Raw genomic sequence first — 20,708 nt, forward strand, 5'->3', positions numbered from 1 at the left:
CATCTGCAATGAAAGAGGGGTGCTTCTTCTGGCTGAAGGCTAAGGGAGACCTCCCTCCCGTGGCCTGTGGGACCCACCCCAACACATGTACTTAGGAACTTTATCTCATCAATTATTCCCCTTTCTCCTTTATCTTTGACCTCTCCCTCTCCATAGGCTCCATCAACTCACTTAAGGTATCTCCATTTATAAAAACCTTTCCATGGCCCATTTCTAACACTTTCTCCTTCTCCCACTACTGCTTTCTTTTATCGTCTGTATAGAGCCAAAGTGGTTGGCCACTCTCCCTGTCCCCAGCTCCACAATTTCCACATACCCCCCAACCCACCGCATTCTCACCTGCATCCCACCACTCATTTCTCCCGGCTGGTGAACTCAGCCTATTAGTTTGTAAAATGTATTGACACCTGCGTGTCGTATTGGTACCTACATGTATTGCCCCAGACAACACATGCTTAGCACTTGCCCAGCACTTGGGGGAAGGGGAAGTGGGGAAAGGAGAAACCAGGTATGACCTCTCTGAGTCAGAAGTTCAAACTGACAGCTAAATTCATGCCAGAGATATATTTTATTTAACCTATGATGCTTTTAAAAATATATGATTTATCTGACAAAAATTCAGGAATCTAAAGACTTCACACAAAAATCTGGGATTTGGCTTCTATTAAAGGATCTAGAAGCTCTGGCAATAGTTTCTTTCCCAGGTGTCAGTAACCAGCTGAGAAGCAGCTGCTCCTTCAAGGGGGTAGGGGCTCCCTGGTCCACCACGGCCCCACCAAACCCTCTTGGCCCCTTGTCTTTATTTTGGTGACCCCTGTGGGCATTGGAGTTTGGAGTTTGAAATCCCTGCTTTAGATCATTTGCATCCAATAAAAATACAAGTATGAGACACATATGTAATTTTACTTGTAAAATGAGCTTTAATATATTTAATTGAACCTAATATATCCAAAATGTTATCCCAACATGCAATCAATATGAAAAGTTTACTAATGGGATATTTCATATTCTTTTCTTTGTACAAGTCTTCAAAATTCAGTGTGCACGTATGCATTTTACACTTATAGCCCCTCTCAATTCTAACTAGCCATGCTTCCAGAGTCCCATAGCAAAATGTGGGGAGCGGCTGCCACATGGAACAGCACATCTCTGGATGCTAAATGGTTCGTTACAAGAATCAGATCTTGCAAGCAGAGAAAGTCAGGATGAGAAACAATATTAAGGAGAAGGAAGAAAGCAGGCAGGAAGGACTAAGAAAGTGGGTGTGGATGTTAAAGACTAGACATGTGAGATGTTTAAAATTAGAAGGGAAAAGGGCAAGGACACAGAGACAATGAACCATGCTCAGTGAAAAATCTGCTCTAGTCTAGTCCTCCACGGGAGAAAAACATCCTTTATAAGCAAATGCAGTTGATGGGCAATGCAAATTTTCTGGAGGGAGGATTTGGGGTTTTTTTTAACTAGGCTCAGCATTAGACAGGAGGGGTCAATGTAAATATCACCTGGCCACCTGTCTGAACTCCACTTCACACACTTGGTATTTAAGAGGCAGCAGAATGAACCAGGCTAGTGAGGACAGGATTCTTGGTCAATATTGGGATTATTTATTATTATTATTATTATTATTATTATTATTATTGACGGAGTTTCACTCTTGTCTCCCAGGCTGGAATGCAGTGGCGCTATCTCAGCTCACTGCAACCTCTGCATCCCAGGTTCAAGCGAGTCTCCTGTCTCAGCCTCCCGACTAACTGGGATTATAGGTGCCTGCCACCACGCCCGGCTAAATTTTGTATTTTTAGTAGAGACAGGGTTTCACCATGTTTCCCAGGCTGATCTTGAACTCCTGACCTCAGGTGACCCACCTGCCTCAGCCTCCCAAAGTGCTGGGATTACAGGCATGAGCCACCGCGCCCAGCCAATATTGGGATTTTAATCTGAGTCATGGCTGGGAGTAAAGGGAAGATAAGAGACTTTCTTAAATAATGGGTTTGGGATGCAGGAGAAGTGCAGGTACAAAAAACAGGTCAAGGAGATGGGTCAAGGAGAAGTAGCAGTGAAGAAGGAAGGAGGGTATCTTGAGCCAAGATCCAGGCAGAATTCAAGACTCAGAGGCATAGCTAAGTGAGGATGTGTAGGCAGGAATCAGGAATCCAGATGTGTGGGTGCAGTGTCAGAGGCCAGAAAGGGAGACTTGGGTGCAAAAAATGGATACCCAGAGTCAGAGTCTAATACCAAGAACTATATCCTTCACCCGGAGACCTCAGAAATAGGATACTTTTCCATCCTCCATGGGAACACAATATGGCAGTCACTTTGTAGGTGCCACATCCTCCCTTCACCAGACTTTAATTCTGGTTCTTTTCTGCCCAAGAATCAGAATTAAAGTCTAGGCTGGCAAAAGCCAAGCTACCAACTGGGGGAAGAGGGGAACATCAAATATATCTGCCTGGCTTAAAAGGACTTGGAATCGAGAAGGCAATAATATCATTTCACAAACATAAAGCGATTTTGAAGCTTTTCCAGAGGCCTTATCTCTGAACAGTTCTAGCCCATCCATTCATCCCTTCATTCATTGTCACCACTTATTGAGTAGTCTTCCCCTGAACTGTTTTACAATACCGATTCACCAGGTCAGTTGTACTAGGGCTTGCCAAATTCTATGCCAGCAGAGCTGGCAAGGCAAGTGAAGGTGGTTCAGGCTTAAGCAAAATAGGTTCCTACTGTTAATGCTGAAGAGGCCTTTCTAAATGAACCCAGTGGGATTAGGAGGATACAAAGATCCTAAGATGTCCAGAGGTCCACTTGCCTACATTTGTTGTAATTTTCCAAATTGGCTAGCACCCAAGAGAATAGGAAATAAGGCTGGTATAAAATATCTCGAAAAGACTTCACTGAAGAGAAGAAAACTGTTCTCTCAAGAAGACACTAGGCAGGACTTTTAAATATCATTATATTACAAATATAGTTTTCCATACTGCACCCATACTTCAGTTAAATACAAATATTTGGAGACTTTAGGGACATTGTGGCCTGATATTCTGCCAGGAAAAAAAAAAAAAAGTTTCTAATGATAACAAACTGCTACATATTAGAGGGGAAAATGTATTTGGATAAAATCTTGAATTGTTAGGGATAGTAAACTTCTCACTTCTGATTCATAAAAAGCACTATGAGTTACAAGAAAAGGTTGATGGTGAAAAGCAAATTAAAATGGCACATAAAGTTAATGATATAGAAGAAAGCTGTATCTTCAGTGGTGCCAACAAATCAAAATTTACAAAAACTGTAAAGACTATTTGTTAAGTGAACAAATGACTTGAGAAAAGGGTGCCTCTTCTTTGATTCAATAATTAGCTTTACAGAAAGGTAAGCATGTCATAAACAGGTATGGTTTATACTCTAGTTTTATAAAAACATGCACGTTTATATAAAGGAAGTTGTAGGATAATATCTACTCATTCACATTAAACAAACAAGCAAAGCCCAGAATGCAAATAATGACCCTCAGTTATCAAGAAATGGTCTTATTTAGGATGCTTGACTTACTGAGGCAGGGAAATATGTGATTTTTAGTAAGTTTTCCAGTAGCAAAAAGCAATTAAAGCAAATGTTTCAAAAAATTATTTTCAAGCCAGGCGCGGTGGCTCACGCCTGTAATCCCAACACTTTGGGAGGCCGAGGTGAGTGAATCACCTGAGGTCGGGAGTTCGAGACCAACCTGACCAACATGGAGAAACCCCGTCTCTACTAAAAATACAAAATTAGCTAGGCATGGTGGCACATGCCTGTAATCCCAGCTACTTGGGAGGCTGAGGCGGGAGAATTGCTTGAACCTGGGAAACAGAGGTTGCGGTGAGCCCAGATTGCATCATTGCATTCAGCCTGGGCAATAAGAGCAAAACTCCATCTCTCCCTATATATATATATACTTTCTGCTTACCTAAAGCAGATGTCTGCTACAATATTATAAATAGATATAGACCAAAAAGAAAAAATATATATAACCTAACTTCTAAATCTGCAGATTTTGTCAACGCTTATAAAGTTATACAGACATATTATTTATACTCCATTAACCAGGATTTGTAAATAATTTAATAAGCATTATGATCAAAGAAATCATATTACATGTTTCCTTTAGATATCAAAAATATATTATTAACCTTTATTTTGTGAAATCATTTTCAAACAGTGAGGTAAAAGAAAGAGGAAGAAGAATGTTCTATTTTTAAACGAATCTGCTAATCCCATTTTTTTCCCTCAACATAACATATTCATTCTTCATGGTAATGCATATATACTTGCTAAAAATAATGTAAGATTTTTTTTTCATCGCTGTATAAAATTGTAACGTCACCAATACTACCTTGATTAGTCATGGGCTACTTTTTCCAACACTGCAAGTAACATAGTTCATATCCTAAATTAAATAAGAAGGACTGGCAAAGTACCCTGTTAATTTTTTTCAACCACACACATATTTGTAATAGCAGCAATTGCAAAAGTTCAATATACTCTCCAATAATAATAACAAGCACAACAGCAATTGCTAATGTTTATTGAACTCTTGCTATAGTTTAAGCCAATCTCTCATAACATCTACATGTTAACACTTCCGTTTATACAAGATTCATAGTTCAACTCAAATTTGCCAGATACGTATGATAGCAAGTAAAGGTTAAAGGGAAATATGTCATCCTCTTTACTCCCTTCCTTTGGAATAAGCTGATGATCGCAGCACTTTTCATGAATGCTATCGCACGTCAAACTCCACTTTCCACCCTGCTCCAAAATGTCCTAAGGTCTCATCCACCCTCTCTCACTTTCAATCTGAAAGGGGTCATTTCTGAAGCTAGACCAGTATAAAGATAAAAACATTGTTTTAGGGGCTGGATTTTTATACTAGTTTTCTTCAGCGACTTTAGTCATTTATAATAGAAAATACGTTTTTAAATCTGTGCCTTATTTAAGATGGAGTTGTGTTCTTTGAAGTCATATAGTAAAAACACCTGAAAAATTGCAAAAATCCACCCAAGTCACATTTTCGAATCATTTTGCTAAACATGTGCTTTATTTAAAAGCTCAGATAATAAAGCAAGATATACTTCATGTATAGACTTAATTGTAGGAAATATTTTTTCCACTTTTTATCAGGGCTTACAGATATGTTTTAGGAATCTTATCCCAATGAATAGATTCCTCTCGCTATGTTTCAAAACATACCTAACATACACTGAATAATTTTCCTACTTCTTTTCAAAAATAGTTTCTCCTTTGTGAAAGCAATTTTAACAAAGTTTATTTAAAGAGAAAAAACTAAAAGTTCAGCATTCATAAACACTACATGCTTTTGTTAAAATACTAAAAAAATGCAACGTATTCATTCCTCACTCTTTATCTTAAAATACTGACTTTCTGATCCTAGCAAAACATAATTTTAGTAACTCGTCAAGGCAGAATACATAAAATTGGCATATTTTTGATATGCACACAAATTGAGAAAGCATCTTTTCCAACTGTGTTGCAGAAAATGAAATGCATCTGGTATGACAATATGGCCCAACACGTGAACTAGAATCAGTGGGGAAAAAGGGATTTTTTTTCCTTATTCTCAAAACAGAACATTTGAAATAACACACATCCCCCAATAGCAAGGCATTATTAAGTCTGTTAGTACATATTGCAAAGGTATATTTGGCTAATGAAAACACAATAGCAAGAGGACCAGCAGGCACATGGAAAGTAGCCTGGTTTGTTCACTTTTACTCATATATATCAGTGACTCCCAAATCTCTTTCCCCAGCCATCCAAACCGATTTTGTTTTCTTTGCTTTTGCTTAACATCTCTACCCACTGTCAGAGTACGTGCACATATGTTGTTGGGGCCTCGTGCTGGGCTAGGGAGGTGGAGACGTGGAGAGTGTGTTGGAGAACATGGCTTATGCCAGGATCAAGCAGAGAACAAGAGAAAAAATTAAACAATTTGCCTATTTTTGCAATAAATTTTATTTCTGCCTTGAAAGAACAGTCTTTTCATCTAGGCACTCTAAAGATGTATTAAATGCTTTTATTGTGTTACTTTCTTGAGTACTGTGCTTGTGAACTGGGAATAAAGCTGAAATCTGTATGTGCTACACACCCCTTCCCCATGCCCAGGTCTCTTTGGAGATGAGCTGCTGAGAGAGTAAGGAAAGATCTCTGAGATATTCAGGAAGCTTGGAAGAGTGCTACAAAGTTAAGCTGACTTCTGGGCAGCTGAATGAGTCCCCTTCCAGTTCCAGGTTCCAATTCCATTTCTTCCTCTTCCCCATTCAGAGGTGAGCCAAATCTTCTCTTTTACATTTGTCATAGAGTGCTGATGAAAGTCGTATTTGTGACTCATTACAGAGAAATCTCTCCACTTCTTAGAGAACAAGGCACCATGAGCAGCAGACACTAGGGACCAAAAATGGTATCTCTTTCTGGGACTGTGTCTGGCATCGGGCAAGTCCCTCAGGTTTTACCATTCTGTCTGCCTATATCCCTTCTTTCTCTTATTTTCTGAAAGATATTTTAGCTTTTTTATTTCTCTTATGTCTACGTCAAAATGCTGATTCTCTGTAATGAAAAGCTTCTTCAGAGTTACAGATCACGATAATCTCATTTGTAAATGTGACAAAATATATATGCAACAATGCATCACAGAACAAATTACAAATTAAGATAGGTAATCCATCATAGAATTGATTGTATATAGGGATGGGGAAAAATCTCCAGAATACACGTAAACTTGCAAGGCTCTAGTTTCATCAGTAAGACCAAAATCATCTAAAAAATGGAACAAGTTCTAAAAGTTGTCAAAAGTAGCTGTCGTAATGGAAAAAGATTCTGGAGACTGACTTGAGTACAAAACCTCTCTCTGTCATCTACTAACTACGTGACCCTGGAAAGCTTATTTAACCTATGTGAGCATTGGTTTACTAATCTGTAAAGTGACCGTGGGGGTTAAACTATGTCAGGCTATAAAATGCCCAGCATATGGTGAAGGTGTACATAATAGTGTTAGTTTAGTACCTTCTCCAGAATAAGTTTATATCTTTTGTATACAAAATTCATACTTACATAGTAGTGTTTTCTTAATAAAGATTGGTAGTTTCGGAAAACTTTATGGCAAAAAGGAACATAAAAATTCAGAGTTATCTATTTTTGCTTTGAAAATGTCTTGGGTCAGTGAACTGCAATGTGATTTAGTAAGTTAACATTCACAGTAACATGATATATACTTTCCAAAATAATTCAATTATTATCTGTTGTTCTATTATCCTTGATAGTGAAAGAAAAAAAAATATAAAGGTCCTCAACTCTGAAATTCTTATACATTAGGATTATGTACACACTCAAAAATCAATACTTCCTTTAATATATAGTATTCATCTATACTGAATTTAAAACATTCTTCTAAAAACAATGATCACTTTACTTTTAAAACCAAAAACAGGGGCTCTATTCACACTTTCAAGATGACAGGAAAGGTAAATGTATTTAGTCTTTTTTGTCACTATTGTCTCTACTTACTCTTCCGCGAATAAAATCTTTTTCTGGATCATCAGGTGTTTGCTTACTGCAAGCAATATTGTTTATTAAGGAACAAAACATATTCATATTCTGGTTTATTTTCTGAAGCTACACTAAGAAATCAGTCGATTAACTCTAAAAACTTTCAATGGAAAGCCTATCTATTCCTGTATCTTACCCTTCAAAACACAGCCTGATGGTTCTTTGTAGCTGAGCCTTTAATCTACTAATAACTAAAGTTTTAATGTAAGTGTCATTCATCTAACATAATGAATCAGAGTCAAAACAATGAGAAAGTTTAAATAAACTAAGATGTATTGGGAGAAAAATGTTCTTTAGGTGTCTGGCAGAGTGAAACTTCCAAAATATTTTCTAGAATTAAAATGATTTGATAGACATCTACAAAAACAGCAGTGCCTCTTTGAAACTGAGGGAGTAAAAACAGCTATTCAGCGGGACGCGTTGTGGGCCCCACACATAAAATTTCTAGTAAAAGCACTTTTAAAAACCTTGACTCTTGTCTGAGCAGTCAACATGATGTATAAAGCAGTATACTTTAACAGCAAGTGCTTCAGGTGACTATTAAAACTTCAGAAGGCTCATAGGAGCATACGCATTTGACTAACTGGGAGGAGACGCTCCCGCTGTCCACTTGAAGGGCAGTGATCCACTTGCAACGGGAAGGTTTAAGAAAGGGGTGCCGGAAAATGAGCAGACCTGCGCTGATGCTTTCCCTGGCACAGGACCTCACATGTGCCATAATTTACCTCTCCACGTCTCTACTTCTTCCTGCCAGCCATTTGCTTCAAATGGTGCCCCTCCACACCACCACACATGGTTGTAATTGTTTTTAAGTTATTGGGTTAGTTTTTCATTTTGCCAAGATGAGACTTGGCTGGATATCTCCTTCCAGGAGACCTCTAAAGAGTACCCACTTTAGATCTAACTTTTCATTGACTACTCAGAAAGCTTCTGGTGACAGGTATCATTTCTATCAAAAGCAAAGTCCGGGTGCAAGTCAGAACTCTTTCATCTTTGCTAAACTACAGCGAGATGTTTTCTTTCCACCGTTTCATGTACTTAGAATTAATAGCATTTCCCCTCCCGCCTCCCGGCCCCCGCCCCCCCTCCCCGGGTTGTGAACTCCTGAAGCTGGAGGCGTGGCCCCGCGCACCTTGTCTGCGGCCGCGCCAACTGGCACTCACCTGGCTGCTGCCGCGCTCCTCGCCCGTCTCCGGGGCCCGAGACTCCGCGGGACTCCGCGCCGGCTCTGTAGGAGGAGGCGGCGGCTCCAGCAGCTGCTCCAGGCAGGCGGTGCCCGGCAAAGAGGAGCTCTTCTGATGGCACAAGTGCGTCCCAGGGCCCCGATGCCGTTCACCCTCATCTCGGGCGCGGTCACCCCTCGGGGGAGGCTGGGGCGAGGAGGACAGGGAGGATGAGGCGGAGGAAGAGGAAGGAGCTGAGTCTGGGGAGCGTCCGCCAGGAGGCGTCCCTCCCGCTGCTCCCGTGGCCACCGCGGGCCCCTTTCCGGCGGGGAGCAAATGCTCGCGGATCCGGCGGCGTAGCGTGGACCCCTGCTCTGCTCTGCCGGTGCCGCGGGGCTCTAGGGGCTCCGGCGAGGAGCAGCACAGGTTGGGCTGCGAGGAGGAGAAGACTCGGTCCAGCACTTGCTTCCGCTTCTTGAAGCCGCTCCACCTGCTGCCTGCACCACTCCCGCCGGCCGGTGCGTCCCGTGTGCCCACCGGGGGTGGCGGGGAGGGCGAAGGGGTGTCCGCAGTGCGGCGCTCCGGACCCCCCGCGCGCCCGCCCCCGCCGCCCTTGCTCCTGCCCACCCCCAGTTGCAGGTTCTTCCAGAGCCGGGCCTGGAAGGAGGAGGACGCCGCCGCCGGCTCTGGCTCGCCCGCCGCGGCAGCCCGGGGCTCCATCCTCCACCCCCTGCTCCTCCTCTCCCCTCCTCCTCCTCCTCCTCCTTCTCCTCCTGCTTTTCCTCCTCCCTCTCCGGCTGCGCCTCCTCCCGGGTCCCCGCGGCGGTGGCGGTTGTGGCGGCGGCGGCGGCGGGCGCAGCAGCAGAAACCGGGAGTGCCCAGCGACTTCAGGCCAGCTCGGGGGAAAGAAGCGACCGCCGCCGCCGAGGCTCTCTGGCCTCGGGACTCCGGTACCGCCTCTTCCTCCCGCACCTGCTGGGGTGGGCTGGAGCCGTCACCGAATCCCGGCCGCCGCGCCTGCAAAGTTTCTCGCTGGAAGCTCCGCGGCTCCAGTCCACTGGCGTCCCCCAGGCCGCGCCCTGGCTCCCTCTTCTCGCTGGCCGAGCTCGGGAAGCTGCACGCACCGGGGCGTGCGCGTCCAGCTGCGCCAGGGACCGCACCCGGCGCCCTCTGGGCAGCACCTGTCAGCGGCGGGGGCGGCTGCCTCCAAACTGGGCGCGCACGCGGCTCACACAACACGGCGCGTCTGGCTGGAGACTCCGGGGACCAGCAGTCCCCCTGGGGCGCCCCGGGACCATCCTCCAGCTCCTAGGTGGGAGGGCCGGTAGGAGCCGGGTGGAGCTAGGTAGGGCCCAAAGCCAGCTTGCTCCCTAGGATCTGGCCACAGTTGCCCACGCAGCTTGTTGTGCGCTGGCCGCTGGCCGCGCTGGCGATCGTCTGGGTCCGATGAAGCGAGCTGGAGTGGAGACTATGAGCCCTCGATGGGTCTCGTGGGGGTACCGAACGTCCACTCTGAGCAATGAACCCGACGGAGTTCTAAGGCTGAACACGTCTGCCCCCGCCCCGTTGCGCGCCCTGGGTCCAAGACGAGAGTTTAATTTCTTCTGTCTTGACTTCATCCCCATCCACCCCTCCCTTCTCTTTATTTGCCTCTGCACTGGTCTCTTATGATCAGGATCTAGCATTTCCGGAGTTTAATTTCTTCTGTCTTGACTTCATCCCCATCCACCCCTCCCTTCTCTTTATTTGCCTCTGCACTGGTCTCTTATGATCAGGATCTAGCATTTCCGGAGTCTGACGATAAAGCCAGCCCTTAAGTTGCAGGGAGTTTACGGTGAACGAAGATGGGTGATGCGCACTGCCTTTCATCCGATTCGGCACGCAGAGAATCTTGTTCATTTCATTCAAGCGCATTTTTCCTTTGGTTACTTCATTTGCTTGTGGCAAGGCAAATGGAAAAGGCTTTTTAGCTCATTCAGACTTTGCTTCTCCCAAAGCTGCTCAGTCAGGGTCTTCTGATCCTACTAGGAGAGACTTCTGAAAGGCCAGCCAACACAATGCCTCTTTCGTCCTCCTAAATGTGGAAAACGGGAGAGTTCCCTAAGCTGCAGCAGCACAGTCTTGTCTGGCTAGCAGTGTGCTTTGGAGGTGTTATCAACCTAAATTTTTTGTTTTGTTTTTCTTACCTTTATAACAAATATTTATTAAGCACCTACTATGTACCAGACACTATGCTGGGCCCTGGGGATGCAGCTGTGAACAAGGCATCAGGGTCCCACCCACATGGAGCTTATTGTGAGGAAGAGGGTTGGGAGGCGATGTCAGACGATAAACAGAATTTCTAATATTGAAAAGTCCCATGGAAACAGTTAAGCAGGGTACCACATAACAGTGGCTATAGAGGAAGAGCTTCCAGACAAAATGCAGGACACCCAATTAAACTGACTTTCAGATCAACAATGAATAATGTTAGTATATGTATGTCCCAAATATTGATTGCATGGGACATACTTACACTAAAATACTGTTATTTATCTGAAATTTAAATTTAGCTGGGTGTCTTGTGTTTTTGTTTGCTAAATCTGGCAACCCCATATGGAGATATTTTTGGTTTTTTACATTATGTGTACAGGGAGAGTCTCTCTGAGAAGATAAAATTTTGAGTTAAGACTTAATGAGGACCAAGAACCAGCTATTGACGGATCTGACTGTAGAATGTCAGGTAGAAGGAACAGCAGATACAGAGGTCCTGAAGCAGGAAGCAGCTTGGCTAGGCATGTTCAAGGACAGATGGATACCACTCCAAATAGAGTAGAGCAAGGTGGGTGGGGTTGGTAAGAGATGCAGTGAAACAAAAGGTCAGCTAAGCAAGTGGGTCCTATAGCCAGAGTGAGAGTTCATGGTTCCTCTAAATGAAATGGGGAGACATTAGAGGTTTTTTTTTTTTAATCGTGAGGGTGATGTGATGTGATTTACTAATAGTAATGCCAGGTATTAATAAGTAGCCTCACAGGGCTGTTTTGAAGATTAAGTGGAAAAAGGACTTAGTTCGGTGCCTGTATATAGTTGATGTTATTTGGCAGACCCAGTATTTCCCAAGTATATGAATACTATGCTTTGGAAAAAGAGCCATGTGAGTGGATAAACATTGGGCTTCAATTAAATAACACTATTGAAATGACAAGATTACAGAGATGGATAGTGGTTGCCAGGGGTTAGTGGTGGGGCAAATGTAAAGGAACAGAATAAAGAAGTTTATTTGTTATGATGAGACAAATTTAGATTGTGGTGGTGGTTACATGAATCTGTGTTATACACAGGATAAAACTGCATACAACTACATACATACATGAATGCACATAAAAACGTGACATCTGAATAAGGTGAGTGAGTTGTACCAATGGCAATTTCCTGGGTTTTAATATTGAACTATAGTTATGTATGATAATATCATTGGCAGAAATAGGGTGAAGTCACACAGAAGCTCTACATAGTATGTTTGCAACTTCCTGTGAGTCCATAATTATTTTAAAATTTAAAGTATAAATAAAAGCAAAACAGTAATAATAAAGCATGTTTTTTGTAAAAATTGTGTGCTGCTGAAAGTTTTCCTTTGGAACCTTAATCATTAGAGAATTAAACAGTCTTAGAGCTACGATGGATTACCCTTTCTCTGTAGCTCTGTTCTCGCCAACCCCACCTACTCCCTGAGGAAGCCTCTGAGAAGCAAATGATGGAAAAGTCCAGGACTGATGAGGCAAGTCCACATTAGGGCAAACTCGCAACTGCAAATGTAAACACAGAGGCTGTGAAGCTCTCTCCACACAGAATAAGAAAAGTCAACCACATTTGCCTTTATGGAGGCACCTCCCCTTGGGTTAAAGCAGAAAGGGTGGCATTTTTCATTGGCTTTTCCTTCCTCTTCACTCCAGTTTTCTTTCTCTGTGTTTTATTTCTGTGAGTTAGTCCTTGCTTTTCACTTAAAAGTTTCAGGTAAACCTTTTAAAGTTTCTGTTAAAACTCTTCAGCTGAATTATAAATATCATAGCTAACTCTATGTAGCTGATGGTGGCTTAAGTGTTAACTCTCTCTAGAGTATTTATGAGCTTTATATATGGGAGCTTTATAAAACTGAAAATCTCCATCAGAATAAGTAGAAACCTTCATTAAGGACTTGGCCATTCAAGGTAGTGTTAGTCTTACAAAGTGAGCTACAAACCGTCTTCGGAGGCTTTTGCTCCAAACCTGCATCAATCTCTTATTAAATCAATATGGAGATCATTTTCAAAAGCCCAAGGCAAACTGTCTTTTCCACACCAGACAATCAAGCTGAAAGCACCGAGATCACAAAAAATTACCTGAATATAAAGCTACTCTGAAAGCACAAAAAGAAACAGCACTACCCAGAAATCTTATTCTCTAGAGAGAACAAGAGGAAAAATATTTTTTCTAGTTTGTCATAATTGTAGACTGGAAATAATCTACACAATTCAACCTTAAATTCATTTAGTCTTTAATAATGCATTTAATTGACTTTTTAATATTATTTTTCTCTTCTACCTGTCTTAAAATACTCTGAGATTTTGAGTTCTGAAATCTATAATCCCAAATAACGCATCCATCAATATGAATTCATTTACATATCTTGAAAAAGCATATGTAACTTTTCCTAAATATCTGAAGTGGATTATAAAATGGGACTGTCCTACAGATTGTATATCATATAAAGCTACACTAGATAAGGTCTCTTCTGTCAAATGTCTTATTATATTTAAGAGAAGATACTTATAAAAACTCTACAACACAAGCAGAAAGTGAATGGTACAAATTAATCACTGAGGAAGTGAAGAATTACTTCTGGCTTGACTAATCAAGGAGGACTTCTTGTTGGAGGCATCTGAGCTAAGATCTAGTGCAAGTGGCAGGCTGTAACAAGAAGATGGATTGCCACTAGCAAGGAAAAGCAAAATTCATGCCATGTACCAAGACTTTAATAAATGTTAGCTATTATTTTTATTACTACAATTTACTGTCTCAAATATTGATATCTATTGCTTAGATTAATACTAAATATGCTTCAAACGTTGATATTCAGGAGGTTGAAGTGATGTATAAGTCAATATTTGAGCAGAAACCCAAAGGAAGTGAGAGAAGGAGCCAAATAGTGAATCTGAGGAAACATTTTTCCAGGAACAGGAAACACGAAGCACAAAGAGGCTGAGCAGGAACATTCTCAGCTTCAACAATGGCAAAGAGGGCAAAGTAGCTGAAAGAAAGAGAGCAAGAGGGGAATGAGAGGAGAAAATATTGCAGGGAAGCTCAGGGCCAGATGATACAGGATTCTGTAGGTGACAGTAAAGACTCTGGACTTGGGTAAAATGGAGAGCCATTAGAGGGCTTTGAGTAGAGTTTTTTAATAATCAAATTGCATTTTAAAAGGCTCATTCTGGCCTCTTTGTTGACAATAGAGTAGAGAGGCATGGATGAGAACAGAGTTTAGATAGGAGCCCATTCTGGGAACCGAGTTTAGATAAGAGTCATACAAAAGGGACAATGGTGGCTTCCACTGAGGTGGTAGGTGAGAAGTGGTGACCATAGTGACATTCTGGATACAGGATATTTTGAAGATAGAACTGACAGCTGGGCATGGTGGCTCTTGCCTGTAGTCCCAGTTACTTGAGAGGCTGAGGAGGAATGATCACTTGATTCCAGGAATTTGAGGCCGCAGTGACCTATGATTGTGCGATTGGACTCCACAGGGGTGATAGAGCAAAACCCCATCTCAGAAATAAATAAATACATAAAATTAAAGATAGATCTAAGATTTATCTTAGTTTGGACATGGGGTACTCAAGTATCATGTTAAACTGTTTGCATCATTTATCATACACAGTTCTCATTGCAACCCCATTTCGTAGATGAAGAAACCAACCCTGAGGCATATTAAGTGCCTTGCAAGGTCACTCATTGAGTAATTAGCAGATCCAACAATAGAAGCCAGGTCCATGGGCTTTCAAAGCCACATGGCTTCTTTAATTTTAAAATAAATGCACAAATAGAATAAATAATGGAAAGAAGCCTCAAAAGATGAACTGATCCATCCCCTTGCCTTAGATGAGCAATAAGACGATCTTGGACAGAACCAAACCTTCCACTCGATGAGATCAAGGATGTAAATGCAGGCACAAAAACAACATTTCTGGAACTAACAGAGTTAAAGGCCAATTAAATGGCACTTTAGGAGCCCCATTGTCAGTGCAGTCCTGGCTGCTGTCCCAGCTCCCAGCACTAGGCCAGATATCTTCAGGCCCTCATGTTCTCTCCCAGTCTCTGAAATGGGATAATAATATCTGTCCACCTGACCCATCTCACAAAGACCCAATTCAAAGATGAATGTAAAAAGCATTTTTAATGAGTAAAGCCTGTCCAAAACAGTGGCATTATTATCACTTTGTAACCAAAAACAAGAAAACCTACCAGACTGATTTATTCCACTGTACATGGAAAAATCCTGCCTGTATGGAATGAAGCATTTTGAACCATTCAAAACCAAGAACTCAGTCATCACAATTCACCATATTGAGTTGACTGCCAGCTATACGATTAACTCAAGGGAATGAATTCCCATTCTGGTTATAAACTAGTTTTTGTCATTTCTTTCTTGAAAGATATCCCAGCAGAGCTCTCAAATTCAGTTGAATGTTTAAGTAACTTCAGAGGAGGTATTTGTATTTATTCTGTTTAACCTAAGCCATGCCACATTTTATTTTAAATCAAAGTGTTTTTTAAAATTCTAGAGTTCTATTTCTATGTAAGAGAGACATAAGAGTGTTCATGTGGCCAGAAGGAGAGAGGGAGGAGACTTGAAACTATATTTGCATTTAAAAACCTTTTTTTTGTAATCAATCGTCCATGTCAAAGAGAGAAAGTGGTTAAGTGGAGATCAGAAGACAGCAAAAACTTCTTCCAACCCAAGCCTTGATGCCAATTCTGTGCTGGAAAAGTCAGAAGGCATGGGTGTTTGCCTTGGTTTTGCACCCAAGTACTCTGTATCTACAAGAAGCTTTTGGGGCCTCAGTTTCTTGTTAGGAAAATAAAGAAATAGAACTAGTTACCCTCTACGGTCTTTTTCAGCTTAAAAATTGTGTAAACCTCTGAAACAATTCTCCAATATATGATAAAATCCATCTACTCATTCCTGATCTGATTTTCTACTTTCAATACTATACAAAAAGGCCAGTAGCACTAGAGGGTCATGTAATAATCCCCTTTGAATAATACCATGTGGCAGAGGCCGTCAGGACCCCCTACTCCTATCTCTCAGGCCCCAGCACTCCAGTGTGAGTATCTGCATCTTTCTTCCTCAGGGCTGGCTTCAAACTGCACCGTTTCCCCCAAGTGCCTGGAACAGCTTTCAACCAATGAGTGATGGCATTGATGAGAGCTGAGTTATCTCTAGCTCCCTCCTGCCCAATGAGGGGACCAGGTGTGATAAGAAAGAGGAAAGGATTCTGTATTTCCCCCAGGTCCAGCATCTCCTGGTCACTGGCTTGGTAACATGCCCTCTATCAGCTTCCTTTCCTTCCCTCTCCCACTTGCTCCACTCCACTAAAACTGGTCTCTGCAATTCCTAAATAAATTGCTTGGCATTTGAGTCCTTGTCACTAAGTCAGCTTCTCAGGGAATCCAAACTAAGACATATTAAAATGGACATTTTAACTCCTAGCTAGTGAGGTTCCCAACTTGACCACTCTATGAGGATAAAAGTAGTGTTCTCCAGCAAGAGTCCTTTGAATCATACAATGCCTTTACGGGGAATTATAAAGACAAAGTTTATCTGAGCCTATAATCTATTCCCTAAAAGTGAGGCCCCTTGAGAGCCAGAGTATTAATCTATGATTTACTTCCTTGATGTAGTCCACTGACTTCCTAGAATAGACAATAGGGTAGACTCCTTAGCATCCATTATATTCTGGAAAGTTAGTCTCCACTGATCATGGCCATTCCATCCTTTGTGTCAGACATGTGACCAATCAGGAAACTATTAATTGGAGGGTATATTAATTGGGACTGGGTCCCCCCGTGAGTAACACATAAACCTTAAACATGTTAAAGAAGTCTGAAGGTAATTGCCCAGACCTCATATAGTATTCCTTCTGTTTTGTTGGCCCACCACACATTCCCAAAGTCACCTCATGCTCCAAGATCATCGGTGAAGCTCCAGCCAACCAGCAAAAAGGAAGAAAAAGCGAATAAGAGAGTGACCCTTTCTTTACAGTTACTCTGCAAGTCTTCTTGTGTCTCAGGGCTTAGAACTCAGACACATGGCCATGCCTACCCATGATTTCAAAATTAAGTGAAACAACATATTTATCCTGGGCAGTCATGCGTCCAGTCAAGAATTGGGGGCTTTGGAGGAAGAAAGGAAAGATGAATATCGGGGGATAAGAATCAACTCAGACACAGAAGAGTAGTTCTTCACTTATAAAGAAGAGGCACAAAATAGATGATCTCTTTTCCTTATCTACATGTTTGCTGCAATGCCTCGAACTACTGCAGCCATCTTGTTAGGAATCTGAGGATGAAGCAAACACCACAGTTGGCAGAGAAGAGAGATAAAAACAATAGCAGTTCTTGACGATGTCATTGTGCTACAGAATTAATCCACCCTGAGGCTTTCCTGAACTCAGATCCCATTATGTACTTATTAATTATTAATTAGAAAGTTACTTTATCTAGCTTTTTAGTGAATTTCTGTTGACTTTATATTAGTTTTCCATTGCTGTTAAAACAAATGGTCACAAACTTAGCTGCTTAAAACAACCCCCAGGGCAGTGAAACTACTCTGTTTGATACTATAATGGTGGATGCATGTCATTATACATTTGTCTAAACCCATAGAATGTGCAACACAAAGAGTAAATCCCAATGTAAACTAGGGACTCTGGCTGATAGCGATATGTCAGTATAAATTCATCATTTGTAACAAATGTACTACTGTGGTTGGGAATGTTGCTAACTGGGGAGGCTATACATGTGTGGAGGCAGGAGGTATATAGGAAATCTCTGTATCTTCTGCTTAATTTTGCTGTGAACCTAAAACTGCTCTAAAATATAATGTCCAACTAAAAAAAAACAACACACACACACACGTATTCTCTCACAGTGTCTGTGGGTCAGAGGTCAGAAGTCTGGGCCCAGTGTGGCTCTGCTGGTTCCTTGGCTTCAGGTCTCACAAGACTGAAATCCAAGTATTGGCAGGGTTGTGTTCCTTCCTGGAGGCTCTGGAGACAAATCTACTTCCAGACTTGTTCAGATTATTGGCCAAATTGTTCTATGCCCTTTTAGGATTGAATCTGTATTTCCTTGCTCCATACTTCGTTTCTAGAGACTGCCCGCATTTCTTGGCTCATGGCTTCCTCATCTTCAAAGCCAACAATTGCAGATGGAGTCCTTCTCATAATTCATATCTCGTAGGCCTCTCTACCTGCCTTTTCTCTCTTACTGGCTCTTCTGCCTTTTTCTAGTTAGGGGTTCATGGAATTATATTGGGCCCACCTGCAATCCAGGCTAGGGTCTTTACACTGAGTTCAGTTGATTAGGAAACAATTATATCTATAATGTCTCTTCACAGCTTTCTTTATACTAGCATTTGATTAACTAGAGGACAGGAATATTAAGGAGACAGCTTTAGAAATCTGCTTACTGTAAGTTTTTTAGAGCCCAAGACATCCTGATGAACACATCCTCATTGACACCAAGAGAAAGGCTATATCTGCCTAGGTTGCCTCATTCACAATGGGGTATTGAACTTAAAGGAACTGGCTCAGTGTGGCAAGTAACAGAATTAGTACAGACCAATATTAATAAATAATAAAGACACTGGGAAACTGGCCCAAATAATGGGGGAGACCTTTCTTCTTTGCTATGTTATTTTGCAAAATCTGGCCATTTTGCTGTTTAAAATCATACTACTCCTTCTTTTTTTCCTAACCTGATGCTTTCTGTCCAGATTGCAATTGGTTTTTTGTTTATTTCAAATGCAATCCCCTAATTTACACATTTTTTTCTCTAAGAGGGATAAAACTAGTTAAATACATATTTTAAATATATATGTTATTGATTTCAAACCAGTGCCTAAAAATGTAGCTGCCTTCTAGCAAACCCTATTTTAAAAATACTTGCCTAGAAAATACAAGAGAAAATGGAAAGAAAGAGTAGCAGAATGTGTACAAATATTCTTGGAAAAGTAGAATGAAGTGCAAATGTCTTTTCTGCAGAAAATTACCTTTGATAAAATGTTATGGGCTAAAAAGTTTTCTCGGATCCTGATTAGCCTGTAAGTCCATCTCCCAGGTTTATTCTCAATCTCGACTTCTGCTTTCATCCACAGTTAAATCTCTAAATTCTGGCCATGAGGATTTGTAGACATTACAGATACTGTTTTCCACCTTTGACTGATAGAGCAACTGGGAAACCAAGGCATGAGGCGACTTGGCCCATATGAAGTTAGTGGTGGGACCAGTGAGGTATTTACAGGTAGCACCATCTTTTAGGGGACCTTAGGCTTAAGCCATCCTTAGTCCCCACCACTCTCAGTGTTTGCAGGTCTGTTTTTCATTCAGTTCTACAATTTGGCAGATTGGATCCAATAGCGATTTAAACACTCCGAGACAGAGAATTGCTAGTCTCTGTGAGGCTACATCAGATGATAGCCTGAACTCCAAAGACATTAGGTCTGGAATTTTACATCCTTGGCTCTGGCTAGACAGAGCATGTGGGCGCTCTGCACTTTTCTCTCCGCTTTTGGTTAAGAAACTAATTTTAGGCAATAAAGTTGCTGCTATAAACAAACAAAATTATACACGCCATTTATGGGGACTGTTATCTATAAATATGACTTCTGAGCATTAATGATACTGGATATATGGCAAGACTTGTGGGGATAGTTTCATATTGAAATAGTAGTGTATTGGGATCAAAAATCAGTCCTGCTAATTTTTGTGCAGATGTGCAAAAAAATATATAGCTCCTTTAGGTTCTCTGTTGCTAATCTGGTTTTCCTTCAGAGTAACCCCACTCAACCAGAGGTTAGCGGAGAAAATTAACAAAATATCCAACCCAATTTTAACAACAATTAAGATTTAATCATTTAGAAAATCTCTTTAGGAAACGCCTAGTATCTTCTTGGGACTGTAAACCAAAAATAAAATTCTAAGCTCCCCAACCAACTGAATGGATCCCTCTTGCTGGCTAAGGGCATTTCAAAGTTAACCTGAAGCACAAGTACAGGCCATGATGGAAATGGGTGGTCAGACATGCCTCATCATACCCTCCTCCCTTTGTAATTCAGGTACAATTGACCAGCATTAAGATGGAAACAGAGACCTTAAGACCATCTATTTTCTCTGAAGCCTGTTACCTGGAGGCTTCATCTGCATAATAAAAACCTTGGTCTCCAGGACCCTTTATATTTTCTTTCTTTCTTTTTTTTTTGAAACAGAGTCTCACTCTGTTGCCCAGGTTGGAGTGCAGTGGCACCATCTCTGCTCACTGCAACCTCTGCCTCCCAGGTTCAGGCAGTTCTCGTGCCTTAGCCTCCCGAGTAGCTGGGACCACAGGTGTGCACTACCACGCCTGGCTAATTTGTGTATTTTTACTAGAGACAGAGTTTCACTATGTTGGCCAGGTTGGTCTCGAACTCCTGGCCTCAAGTGATACACCTGCCCACCAAATTGCTGGGATTATAGGTGACAGCCACTGTGCCTAGTCAACAACCCTTCATGTTAACCAAGACACTCCCTTCTATTGATTCCACTTCTCTAGATAAACTCTTTCAATCGATTGCCAATCAGAAAATCTTTGAATCCACCTATGACCTGGAAAGTCCTTGTTTCCAGAATCCAAACCAACATACATGTTATATGTATTGATTGACGTCTATGT

At 41.7% G+C, this 20,708-nt stretch overlaps 1 protein-coding gene across 1 annotated transcript in view; it reads right to left on the reverse strand.

The window, feature by feature from the left end:
• The window catches only part of MCTP1 (multiple C2 and transmembrane domain containing 1), a 594,727-nt gene extending 585,245 nt beyond the window's left edge, over positions 1–9,482 (reverse strand). The window contains exon 1 of the mRNA XM_025387616.1: positions 8,763–9,482. Coding sequence (XP_025243401.1) covers positions 8,763–9,482 — 720 coding nt within the window. The remainder of the gene's footprint in view (positions 1–8,762) is intronic.
• Positions 9,483–20,708: the final 11,226 nt, after the last annotated feature.

The sequence above is a fragment of the Theropithecus gelada genome, chromosome 6 (assembly GCF_003255815.1).
Source record: "Theropithecus gelada isolate Dixy chromosome 6, Tgel_1.0, whole genome shotgun sequence".
In the NCBI taxonomy this organism is placed as follows: Eukaryota; Metazoa; Chordata; class Mammalia; order Primates; family Cercopithecidae; genus Theropithecus; species Theropithecus gelada.